The 13,505-nt window shown below is 40.5% G+C and overlaps 2 protein-coding genes and 1 pseudogene across 2 annotated transcripts in view; 2 read left to right on the forward strand and 1 right to left on the reverse strand.

Annotated features, from left to right (window-relative positions):
- Positions 1-398: 398 nt before the first annotated feature.
- LOC128020649 (importin subunit alpha-1-like) lies at positions 399-3,317 on the forward strand (annotated as a pseudogene).
- A 1,780-nt stretch (positions 3,318-5,097) lies between these two features.
- On the reverse strand, positions 5,098-8,295 carry LOC128021196 (cysteine and histidine-rich domain-containing protein 1). The gene is made up of 11 exons (XM_052608224.1): positions 8,107-8,295; positions 7,683-7,732; positions 7,516-7,572; positions 7,270-7,427; positions 6,960-7,063; positions 6,814-6,872; positions 6,644-6,714; positions 6,433-6,538; positions 6,090-6,209; positions 5,850-5,912; positions 5,098-5,548 (listed from the first exon to the last, which is right to left on the reverse strand). Exons 1-11 carry the CDS (start codon positions 8,168-8,170, stop codon positions 5,378-5,380), a joined length of 1,023 nt encoding a protein of 340 aa, XP_052464184.1. The 5' UTR covers positions 8,171-8,295; the 3' UTR covers positions 5,098-5,377.
- A 1,085-nt stretch (positions 8,296-9,380) lies between these two features.
- Positions 9,381-13,505, forward strand: part of LOC128021197 (protocadherin Fat 3-like) — a 50,399-nt gene continuing 46,274 nt past the window's right edge. Inside the window, exon 1 of the mRNA XM_052608225.1 lies at positions 9,381-12,663. Coding sequence (XP_052464185.1) covers positions 9,381-12,663 — 3,283 coding nt within the window. The remainder of the gene's footprint in view (positions 12,664-13,505) is intronic.

The following is a 13,505-nucleotide window of genomic DNA, read 5'->3' on the forward strand; positions in this document are numbered from 1 at the left end:
TTTATAGAGCACATTAAAAAAAAATTAAAGTCAAATTTTATTCAGGTAGTGGCATTGGCTGGTTATCACTTATCTTCGTTATTATACTGTAGATGTGTGATCCAAAATATATGACATATATCTTTTTACACCAAACAAAGTGCAAATCCTTTGATCTGTTGTGCAGTAAGGCTACAGGATAACTATCACCGGATTCTAATTGTGCTGGTCTATTTAATGCCCTTGCAATTAATCGCTTGCAATTGCAGTATAGTCTGAAAATTGAGAGATCTGTTTTTGTACTAACTTCACCTTTCAGTTATTTTTTATCAGCTATTGTAACGTTTAAGCTAAAAAAAAACTTATTGTATAAGTTTGTTAGAATTTATTGGTCTTTGGCTAGTCCATTGAGTGTCAAAATGCCTACTGAAAATCTGTCTGATAAACGCATGTCCAAGTTAAAAAATAATGGCAAGGAGCCTACAGTGATCTGTGCATCCATTCTATACACCCCCCCCCCCCCCCCCCCCCCAACGGTCCATTCTTCAAAATCTCTTGATTTCTTTGTACCCCATCTATGCTTGCAGAAAATGCGTGATTGTAGAATTGCTGAGTGTGTTAAGCTTAGAAAAGCTCAAAGGGTTGAAAGTATTTTGAAGAGAAATGTATCCTTCCGTGGGAGATGAGGAGCCTCTGTCACCAGAGTATAACACTGAAAACTAACAGGTGTTTGCTAGTTAAACCTTTAATTAGAACTCGCATGTATACAATACTCTTGAAACTCAGTTTTTATTGTAAGGTCATATCTGCAACGATTCAAGAAATTTATGCAAATGTGGACAGTGACTGCCCAGAGAAGCAGAGACAAGGTTGTCTTAACTTCATCAGTGATCACAAAACATTTCTCGGTAGAGCAACCCTCCCCTGAAGGAGATCGTAGAAGCAGGTCTTCTGACTCGCTTTGTGATATTTCTAGGAAGGCATGATGACCCCACGCTGCAGTTTGAGGCTGCCTGGTCTCTCACCAATGTTGCATCTGGCACCTCCTGTCCTGGCACACAGCAGGTAGTAGAGCACAGTGTGGTGCCAGCCTTCATTGCCCTGCTGGCTCCACCAATGCTTAACATCATTGGACAGGCTGTCTGGGCTTCAGGCAACATTGCAGGTGAGGATACTTTGAACTTCATGGTATTTTCTGAATTCTAAAAGAATATAGCACTTGTACTCTAATGTTTGGTGAAACTAGGATTCTTGAATGTTCTGAGAGGAACAAAGGATGAAGGTTCAGGTTGGATTTTTCTGAAGATTCAAAAACCATTTGCCAAGATGTTCTTTCTCGCTTTTTAGGTGATAGTCCCTCATATCAAGATGTCAAGAATGACTGAGGTGTCATTCCTGCTCTGTTGGCACGACTCATGCCAGATGCTCCAGTGAGTTTCTTCTAGACACCCTACACCCATGGAGTTGCAAGTGTAAATGCATAATGTAATCCACAAAATGTTTTTGCAGGAGAGATACCTTTTGCAATCTTGCATGGACCCAGTCAAAGCTTTGTAGGAACAAATCCCTTCCCTGGTTTCCCTTTGTGGTGGTACGTACACTAGTGTTTTGATCTATTTTGCTGTTGAAGCTGAACAGCTTAAGGGGAGTTTCTCCTATATGCTCTAGACACCAGCCTTACATTCGATTGGGAATATTGTGAATGGCTCAGACCTGCAGACACAAGCGGCCATTGATGCAGGTGTGTAGACGGCCTTACCTCATCTGTTACACCTTAAGTCCAGTGTTCAGAAGGAGGCAGCTTGGGCTGTGTCCAACATTGCAGCTTGACCCTGTCATCAGATCCAACAGCTTGTGTGGATTATTGGCTCCTCTAGTGGATCTAAGTAATGTATGTCATAACTGATGCTTTGTGTGCATGTTGAGTATCATCTGCCCACACAGTTGCCTATAAAATGTCCTGGCTTCTGCTTGATTGCTTGCTTCTCCTAAAGCTGGGCATAAAATGAGGCCAATTATGCAAGCAGACCCTCCTGGGGCTTCTTGAAATGTAGTTGCATTTCCAGTTGGCAGAAGTATACCGTAACATGCTCTGTTAAATCTTTTGAGGTAATTATATGGAAAAGTGTTTAAGCAAATGGCTATACTGAATTTGGTCTTGTGCAAGAATTTCTGACTGTTTCTAATGTTTGCAGTTTTATCATAATTTGACTCCGATAACTGCTAGCAGTCTTTGATTTTGCATATTTTTACTAATTTGTAAATGCAGCTAATTTAAGTTCATAACTTGTCTACTTTGAAGACAAAATGGGCCAGTGCATCCTCAAAGTCTACCCACTTTGTTGTGTTTGTTTGCCAAGGAAATATGTCACTTTGGGACACTCATTTTCCATCTCTTCAAACTGTTTTGCAGGGTGACTTCAAAACACAGCCAGTATGGGCAGTGACCAACTACTCAAATGGTGGGACTGTGGACCAAGTTGTTCATCTGGTCAAGTGCAGTGCTTTAGAGGTAATCTTTAGCTTGCTTCAAGTTAAAGACACTAAGCCTGTCCTGGTCATCCTTGATGCCATAAATAACATGTTCTTGGTGAGTCCACTATGTGGTTTCAAAGAGAATACATGCATGTAAAAACCCCACTGCAACTCCTTGTGCTTTGTGTTACGAGAGATGTGTTAAAATATTAACTGTGTGCATACTGCAGGCTGCTGAGAAACTTGGGGAGGTTGATGTGGGGAGGAAGTGGGAGGGCTGGATCAAACTCTTACTGAGAAGTATTTCAGTGAGGTTGGTGTGTCAAGTGATTGTTAGGAAGCAGAGGTTTCTTGTCAAAACTTATTGTAATACTTTTGTATGCAAATGCACTTTGAACTTGCCAAACTTAAAATATTGATTCATTTTTATTATATATATATATATATATATATATATATATATATATATATATATATATATATATATATATATATATATATTTATATATATAAATGATACAAGTATAAAAAGCTTCTACTGAATAAGTATTTTTTTCCAGTATATTTTGGCCTGTTTCTTGTGTTCAGATTTCAGAGCAGGGTGGATGTTAAAATATGTACAAAATAATTTAACATGGCCATGCTTGCGCAGTCTAAGACTTGAATACACCAGAGTAACCTCAATGTGATGAGACACATCACAAATGGCCAACTGGTTTTGTGCCATTGTTAGTGTAAAGATGGCTTTTGGTGTACATTACCAGTCTAAATTCCTGAAAATAGACTTTAAAATCATTTCAGGATAGTGAAATTCTGTGCTCTGCATTTAGCCCACCCAAGTGCACATGCACAGCAGTGAGTAGTGTAACAATAGCCATTTTTGCTGCTGCACCTGAGGAACAGTTAGGGGTGCATTGCCTTGCTTAAAGGAACACTCCACCGTTTTTTGAAATAGGGCTTATTCACATTATTTCCTACATTTAGATAGGTGGGCAAATGCATTTTTGTGTCAGTGCATGCATTGTTTTAGTTTGACTGGGTCGGCGTTAGCTTAGCTTAGCACAATGAATGGAATCCTTTGTTGCCAGCTAGCATGGCCTGAGCAAAAGTGATCAAAAAAATAAAAAAAACGCACCTAATTACTTCTTGTGGACTGCGTATTCACAACGAGTACAAATAGCGATCCAGATTAACACTAGGCGATTTCCTAGGCAGATATTGACTTGGGACTATATTATGGGGAAGCACAGAAGAAAGCACTGCTACTTCGGCGCAGAGATATCACGCAACACATGAAAACATCAACTCTATGTGAATACAGGTATAATATGGGTCGATCTATACATGCGTCATGATTAAAATAATCACTTACTCTGTGGACAGCTGTCCATTTGGTCCATTCGGCGTGGGGCGTTTTTTCCAGTTCACTTTGTCACACCGGAAAAAAAAATCGAGTACTGCAGAATGGATCAGCGCCGTGAAATCCTCTGTAGATGTGACACAACTTCGGGCACGCTCATCTTGATCTGACGTGTTGAGCCTGGTCATCAATGGCAAAAACATATCCCACTCTCTACAGCAAAGACACTCTATTTCCGTCGGCATAGATTGGCATATTCCCCCACATTCACACCACCAGTTCATGTTGGCTCTCATCCTCACGTCCTGGCTGTTGAACGATCGCAACTAATACACGCGCATATAAATTTCACTCGCGGCTGGCTTGACGGTGTTTTTCTGAAGTGCGGCTGGCTTGACCGCAGTCTCCTACTGTCGTTCTATTTCCAAAGCACGCAGCTCATCTTCTGTAAACTCTGGTTCAAATAGGTATGGTTCTGGTTCTTGACTGTCTGAGAAGTCACCCTCTTCGTCTCTCTCAAAATCAGCCATGTTCATCGCCATTCGTGTACTGTAAGGAAAATAGCCAGGCAGGCAGCTACTATTCACGCCGGTATGTTGACGGAAGTCGTGGGATTTCATGTGTTGCGTGATATCTCTGCGCCGAAGTAGCAGTGCTTCGCCTAAGCAGCAGTGCTTCGCCTGTGCTTCCCCATAATATAGTCCCAAGCCAATATCTGCCTAGGAAATCGCCTAGTGTTAATCTGGATCGCTATTTGTACTCGTTGTGAATACGCAGTCCACAAGAAGTAATTAGGTGCGTTTTTTTTATTTTTTTGATCACTTTTACTCAGGCCATGCTAGCTGGCAACAAAGGATTCCATTCATTGTGCTAAGCTAAGCTAACGCCGACCCAGTCAAACTAAAACAATGCATGCACTGACACAAAAATGCATTTGCCCACCTATCTAAATGTAGGAAATAATGTGAATAAGCCCTATTTCAAAAAACGGTGGAGTGTTCCTTTAAGTGTCTCACCTTGGTATTGAAGGTGGAATAGAGTGCTATACATTAACTGCCTTTAAATTTTCCATTACTCAAGTTGTTACCCTATGAGTTTCATTCTGCTGAACATAAGATATTTTAAAGAATGTAGTGAACCAAAGAGAATGAACCTCCATATTAAGTTAGAAAATGTGCACTTTTCACCTTGACATCACAGTAAGTATTAAGTCTTACTCTGGATAAACAATTATTAATGAACGCAGCTTCAACAGCTATTTGCAATGATACAAAAACAAAAAGTGAAATGTAAAATCATCCATTTACTAGGACTGCACTCATTCTGGTTTGAATCAAAATATTATATTAGAGTAACTTGGTTCCTTGAGTGAAAGGTTTTTTTTTTTTTAGAATAGCCCTCTAAACGTGCCCTGTACAATAAATCTATTATCCTGGACAAACATGAATAGCTATCAGAATTTACATAACACATTCATGCTTCATTATGTATCAAATCTTAGAACCAGAGAAAATTATTCCCACTTCTATTCAGAGAATGATAGTTCTCTTACAGTCTCTTAATTTAATCATCACAATCATCCTCACTGTCAACATCCTTTTCCTCTTCATTTTTCTTTGGAGGAGCTACAGGAGGAAGATCTAGTCGGGCCCATGACATTGGTTCTGCCTTCTTCAACACAATCTCAATTTTGGTAGCCATCATGTTCACCAAACTTTTACTTGCATCAATTACCTAAAATGAAAAGCAAAATGGACAAAAATCTTATTATATAATTTGATGTTTTTTTTTTTTTTTTTTTAGTATTGTGGTGGTGAAGTTTGTGTTAAAACAATAAGCCTCAAAAAGCTGTGGTTTACACTGATTTTAAAACTGTAGTGTTTTAGGTGGTGTTAGGCATGACGAACAGTGGAACCCCCACCCCCAAGATCTGGAACTATCCATTTCATATTATTATTTTAACTTATATGCCACATATTGTATACACTTCAGCTTTAATGAAAGAGTTTTAAGTACTTTACAAGTCTATACTTACCCCCCACAAACTGATCTGCTGTTCAAATTCTTTCTCTCCTTCAAATATAATACGGATTTTGAGCTGCAAGAATAAAATACATTTTAAATTACCGCTATACAGAATCTTTCAAATAAATGGAAAAGTATACAATAAAATATTGAGCACCAGAATTAGTGGTAAAAAATAAAATTAAAATCACACCTATGAGACTATGTAATGTCAGCATGAACTCCAACAGAAGTGACCTTGGTGTCTTACCACAGTGCTGTTCCCCTCCACTGAGCTCAGCTCTGGTACTGAATTTTTGGAATAAATTGAAATGATGACTTGACTTCCTGTTTGATGCCAATCAAACCTGCATGGCACAACCTTCTTTCCCTGTGCAAACATAGAAAAAAAGTCATCCTCCACTTAAAACAGGATTCACCTGTAAATGTATTCAACATTATGGCTTTCAACAAATTATTTGTTCATTTAGAACAGGGCCTGCAAAAGGCCAGATGCTCTAAAAATAATTATTGGACAGGATGTGAAAAAAAAAAAAAACTCTAATTAAAGTAATATATTGCTTTGACTTTTAAATCTGATGGTAGACACTTACTGTATCTTTTTTCTTCCACTGATGCTTTCCTTGGGTACAGCCCTCCTGAGACAGAAACGTGTTAAAGTCTGAGGTTTTCCTCTTACAGCAGCTCCAATATTTCATCCTTTAATGAGGAAGGATAAAAAGAGGACTTAATTGCAGAGTCCACACAGATTTATCAGATATTTCTCCATTTAGACTTTTCGGTTTTGACCAGGCACTAATTTACCCTTCGTGGAAGATAGGTACACCAGCATGATACAAACATGTCTCTTCATCACTGGCAGGTCCGCTAAATGTCTGAAAAACAGAATAATGAGAATCCAGTGTTTATAAATGACTAAAGAGATTCAACGTGCCATGGTTTCTAATAGGGAAAGCAGGCAGAGAGAACAGTACCTTACTGCAGCCTCCATTCTTACAGGACGTCCCTATCTTAATTTCATCACTTTCCTCCTCTATAATACAAGAAAGAGAATAAAATGCATCAGACTAACAGACAAACAAAGAAAGGTGGGGGAAAAGGACGGTTGGGATATTCTTACCCTTTATCTCCTGCTCATTTTCCTCAGTCAATTTAAGCTTTTCTAAAGCCTGTTTGAGCGAAGGAGAGATCTTCTGTTGAAGAATGGAGAAAGGCTCATCTGGACTACAAAGACAATTAAAAATGGCTGTTTTCAGTCATTTATCCTTAAGAGGTTGTAACATCAAGGTGGGTTTTGGCTGGATGAACTGTTAAGAACTTGTTTTCTATAATAGATTTAATTTTGCATTACTTTCATCTCCTGAACATCTGAACTAATGAGCCAGAAAATACAAATGGGAAGACCCTGTCCTCTTCAAGTGTGCTTTTACCTTGGTCGTTGAATAGACTCCAGAGGTTTTGGTGCTTGGGCGATGAATTCATTAAACTTTGGCTTCACATCATTCACGCTCTTGTCCACAGAGGTCTTCACTTCTGGTTTAACAGGCTCAGATGGCTTCTCCTGATTATGAGGGCCTTTAGTGCAACCCTAAGAGATTCATAAACTGTTTTAAGACTCCAGCCACAAATCTGTCCACGAAAACGCTCATTCAGTCTCATCACAGATGACCACTCACAGCAATACTGAGGAAATCCGAAAAGTCGGTTGTTCGTCTCTTGCAGCAAGACCAACCCTGGGAAGCAATGGAAGACATGATTTAATGGGTTTAACTCTGAGCAACATAACAATGGAACGGTTGAATTTCACATTAATAAGTAAACTGATCTTCCTGTATGTCCTCACCTTCAATGCATCATGAAACACTGGCACTCCAGGGTGGTATGTGCATGCATCTATGGATGAGAAGAGATTGATAGCGTGAAATGTGACGTCAAAAAAATATATAGTGACATGTTAGTGTAGATCAAGTTTGCAACAACTGCCATCTGTAAACTACAAAATACATTTCGAAATCCAATCTAACGTTGCTGATTAAGCATCATTTAAACGTTAAGGACCACCCCTGTAGATGCCTCACTAAATTAATTTGCTAAAATATATTTACATCAAATGAAAAACATGGCTCGTGAGAGGCGGTCATGCTTTGTTAATTAATACATAACGTTATATATCAATAAATGCTTTTAAAGACAAGAGGTTTTGTTTCTGCATGTATCCTGCTACCTACCATAGCATTCCGGCTATCGTTTTGATTGTTAAGTCTTACCATCTGAATTCTTGTCGGGATCAAAACGTTGTCCACATCCCTTATTATAACACAGTACAGACATAATGTACGACAGAAATAAAATGAATATTGTACAACGTGGGCAAGAGGGAAAGGATCCGAAGACTTGACTAGCTTGCTGCTGCCTGCTGGTTCCCGTGGTGAGGTAGCTTCCGGGACCTTTCGTCAATTTCCGTGACTTGTCGTGCAGCTCCTCGGCTCCAATCGTGTATTCCCGGAATGTTTCGGAATTAGTTGAGATGATGGGATTCAAAAATGAGAGATGGGAAGGGATGAACCACCCAATGGAGTTGTGAATTAAAAAAACACAGAGCCATGTTCAATACTATTTCACGCCGTCAGATAAAATTACCCCCCTCCCCACAAAAAATAAAGATAAAATACAAATTCGAATTATCACGAATATGTTATTTTTTATGTTGAAACAATCTTAATTGCGTTTTGAAAGATATTCTAAATTACACCAGTATTGTTTTCCTCGCTCTGTTAAGCGTAAACACATTACTCTAATTGTCAAATGGTTGTGTGAGATAAGGTTTAGATCTTTTTGTTATATCGGACAGCAACAACACCCGGTTTCGTTTGCGCATTTATGGGATAACGTTCACTCGTGAGCGTGCATTAGGAGGCGCGCGCTCCGCTGATTACAGTCAACTCTGAGTGGCAGCGAGTCCTGTTTGGCAAAGAAGTGAAGGATGTAGTTTCAGAGCGGACACTTGGATGTCTGCAGCGCAGGGATTTATTTCTCCCTAAGCCAGAGGTAAGAGCACATTTATATATTTTGATGCACTAATTATCGGAGAACAAATGACTGCTCGGTCACAGTAACAAATGTATTTTAATAGACTTTACAGCGTTGAAAGTTTCCTTTCATTACAATTGCATTTTAATGGATACTGCGTTCATTGGAGAGAATCGGTGTAATGCCAAACTGTAGGTTGTGTCATTTAATCACATTTTCTTTTGTTGCACTTTACTTAGCTATATATGATCTTTGCTCTTCGTTGTTGTTATCAATGTTGCAGTGAGATTAACTCACTTCTAACTCGCTTGTCAGTGTTTTATGAAAGGCAATTGCTGAGTCCATTGAGAACAGGGTCATGTACTGATTATTATTATTTTTTGACAATTTAATCCGAACCAAGGGCTTCTTAAATAACTGCCTGACATGAGCAATAGGACATGCCTTTGTGAGATGAATGTTGAAATCATTTACTGCATATCTCTTTTTTGCAGGATAACTGGATGATGGCATGGCCATAAACAGCTGCCCTGGGAGGAGTATGAGGATCCATCTCACCAGTGTCTCCTTATTACTCCTTCACCTGCTTCCTTGCTTGGGGCAACTGCTGGAGCCAGGGTCCTCCTCTTTTCAGTTTACTGCCTCCATCTACAATGCCACCATTTATGAGAACTCTGCAGCTCGGACATTCATTAGGGCTGAGGTTAAAATGGGGATTCCTCTCTCTAAGTTGGGTCCTTTGGACATCAAATATTCCATTGAATCTGGAAACGATGAGGGGCTTTTTCAGGCTGAGGAATTTGTGTTGGGGGACTTTTGCTTTCTCCGCATATGGACTAATGGTGGGAGTGCAGCCATTCTGAACCGTGAAGTACAGAATAATTATACATTAATTGTGAAGGCTACCAGTAAAGGAGGGCTGGAGGCTTACGTGACAGTCAATGTGCAAATTATGGACATGAATGACCTCCGACCTTTGTTCTCTCCCACTTCCTATGTCACTGATATTTCAGAAAGTGCTCCACTGGGAGCAAGTGTGGCTCAGGTGACCGCCACTGATGCAGACATTGGCTCCAATGGCGAGTTTTACTATTTCTTTAGGGAAGACGTGGAGGAGTTTGCAGTCCACCCAACCAGCGGGGTGGTATCGCTCACAGCCAAACTAAATGCAGATAAGAACAGCAGATTTGACCTTGAGATTTTAGCAGTGGATCGTGGAATGAAGGTTTATGGGAACAGTGGTATTAGCAGTACAGCCAAACTAGTGATCAGTGTTGTGCGTATCAATGAGTTCGCTCCAAGGCTTACTGCAGTCACACGTTACCCTTTAATATCAGACAAAGAGCCAGTTTATGCCATTGTTACTGTGGAAGATTTGGACGAGGGACCCAATGGAGAAATTGAATGGGTTGCCATCATCTCAGGTGACCCACAGGAGCAGTTTGTCTTTGACCGAGCTCCACTTGGAAATGAGTACAAGCTGAAAATGTCTGAACCAGTCAATTGGGACAAATTTCCTTACGGTTGCAATCTCACTTTTCAAGCCAAAGACAGAGGAACACCACCAAGACTCTCCAACACTCAGTCTGTTCAGCTCATGGTGAAAAAACCACAGTCTGTGCAGGTGAGTTTCGAGAAGAAGATTTACAAAACCTCAGTTATTGAGATTGCACCACAAGGTACCATAATAGAGACTGTGAGGATGTCTCCAGAGCCACCCATCGTCAGCTATGCTCTAAGCCTGACCTCAGATTCAATTTATTTTATCATTAATCCATTCACTGGTGTCATCTCATCAGCACAGCAGTTTACCACATTAAACCAGGAGCTCTTTGATTTAGAGGTGATGGAGACCGTAAGTGGCATGACAGCAAAAGTGCAAATCAGAGTTGAGGATGCTAATGACAACTACCCAGTGTTTACCAGCACATCTTACAAAGTCTCTATCAATGAGAGCATTCCCATTGGCACTATCATTCTTACTGTAACAGCGGTGGATGATGATAAAGGTGATAATGGGTGTATAACATACAGCATAGCCAGCCTTCAGTCCCTTCCGTTCATTATCAACCAAAATACAGGAGAACTGATGACATCCAAAGAACTAGATTTTGAATCATCTTTGGAGACGTACGTGTTTGCCGTCCGAGCCTCAGACTGGGGATTGCCTTACAGACGAGAAGGTGAAGTCAATGTCACGGTACAAGTGTTAAACATTAATGACAACCAACCCCTTTTTGAGCGTGTGTCATGTAAAGGTACAATAGGACGTGATTTTCCTGTGGGCCAAACGATCATCATAATGTCTGCCATTGATATTGATGAGCTTGGGTTGGTTAAATATAAGATTCTGTCTGGAAACGAGCAAGATATCTTCACTCTTAACCCGGACTCTGGGATGTTGTCATTGAGAAGACCACTATCGGCAACGAGCGTGAAAAATGAACAATTCAACTTGAAAATAGCTTCATCAGATGGTGAGCTGCTCTCAGAACCTACCTTTGTAAATATATCATTGGTTAAAGGGAGAATGCCAGCAAGAAGTTTCAGTTGTCGAGACACAAAGGTTGCACAGAAGTTAGCTGAGAAACTTCTGAAAAGAGCCACTGCCATTAGCAAATCCAAAGTGGATGAAGGCTACACAGATCTATTTTCTGTCAACAGACAGACACCTCAGTTTGAATCCTTTCCTTCAGACATTATAGTTCGTGAGGACATGCCCATTGGGACAAGTGTCCTTCAAGTGAACACAAACGATGGTGACACAGGCTTTAATGGTCGCATTCTGCATGCCATATCAGATGGGAACGTTGACAGCTGCTTCAATATTGACATGGAAAGTGGCCTAATATATATCTATCAGCCACTGGACCGTGAACAATCAGATCGGTACCTCCTTAACATAACTATATATGACTTGGGCCTTCCACAGAGATCCAGCTGGAGATTGCTGACAGTTTACATTGATGATGTGAATGATAACAACCCAAAATTTTCCCTCGAGAGCTATACTGCCATTATACCAGAGAATGCAGCTATCGGCACAGAAGTGATCCAGGTCACAGCCTCAGATGAAGATCTCGGTCAGAACGGTGAAGTCTCATACACCTTGTTAACAAGCACCCATTTGTTTACTATTAACAGCGAGACTGGCTCAATTTATGTGTCTAGTCAGTTGGACAGGGAGTCCATCTCGGAATTCACCCTCACAATTCAGGCCAGGGATAAGGCAGAAAGAGGGAATCAGATGTTCTCAGAGACAACACTGAGAGTCTACCTTGAGGATGTAAATGACTGTGCCCCTATGTTTATTCCCAGGAGTTACAGTTGCCGTGTGTTGGAGGACCTTCCTATAGGTGCGGTTATAGCTTGGCTGCAAACGCAAGACCCTGACCTTGGATCTGGGGGACGGGTGAGATACTCCCTGCCCAATGATTTTAATGGAACATTTAAGATCCATGCTGAAAGTGGTACCATTAAGGTGGCCAAAGACCTGGACTATGAGAAGCAACAATTTTACAATCTATCTGTGGTTGCAGAGGACTTGGGTTTTCCAGTGAAGCTTCGAACTGAGTCTTATCTTGAAGTGGAAGTCATTGATGTCAATGAGAACCTCAATGAGCCGTATTTCTCAGAACTCGCAGTGAGGGGCACTGTGAAGGAAAACTCTCGGCATGGAACAAGTGTCCTGCAGGTGACTGCTCAAGATGATGACAAGGGCAGAGATGGATTGATCAGATACTCTATCAATGCTAGAAGTGGTCTTGGAAGGTTCTCAATTGATGAAGAAACAGGTATCTATAGTTTGATTCTTTTTGTGCATTTTGGTTGTGCTATTCTTTGTAGATGCTCGCACAATAAAACAAAACCTGTGAAAATGGTTGTGAATTCATGCCCTAACGTTTTACTGCAGTGTGCTGACTGAATGGTTAAGGTCACAGTGATGTTATTTCTCTTGGCAATGAATTTGTGCTCTGAGTCTACAATTGCCTGTGAAATTGCAGCCACTGGAAAAGACCACTGACCTAGAAAGGTAGGACTTGACCTCTGTGAGGTTTGAAACAGTGTTTTTCACAGTCTGTAATTTTTCCAAATCTGTGAGATCTGGCATTTGCTGTGAGATCTGATATTTGGAATATTGAAGAAGAAAAAAATGCTTAGTTGATTAGTTACGACTTCTTGTGTTGTGCCATCGTCACTATTAATTACAACCAATGACTATTGATTAGAGAACTACAACAGGCAGTAGGATGTAACTGTGGTCCTCCATTCACATGTCAGCTAATTAGGCTGAGTCTGTTAATCAGGCCCCTGTTTAAAGTAAGCAAGTGGTGCATGCTTGTGCCAGAATCTCAAATGAATATGGATTTTCCACAGAGAATTGAACGCCCTACCAGCAGCAACATACAAATTGTAGAGAACCAGATACATGAGAACAAGTGTTGTCTTTCATCTTCAAAGTAAAACCTCTGGGACAAGTAAGGACAGTGTCATTGGCTCAGCCTGTCTACTACATATGCGCCTACCGAGATCCATTCAGCTCTCATATTGCATGGTGTGTTATGAGTCTTTGTCGTTGTCACTGGACTTTTGAAATGATTGAAAGTGGGCAGTTCATGCAGAAATCAAAGCCACT

Source organism: Carassius gibelio, chromosome A10 (genome assembly GCF_023724105.1).
Source record: "Carassius gibelio isolate Cgi1373 ecotype wild population from Czech Republic chromosome A10, carGib1.2-hapl.c, whole genome shotgun sequence".
Lineage (NCBI taxonomy): Eukaryota > Metazoa > Chordata > Actinopteri > Cypriniformes > Cyprinidae > Carassius > Carassius gibelio.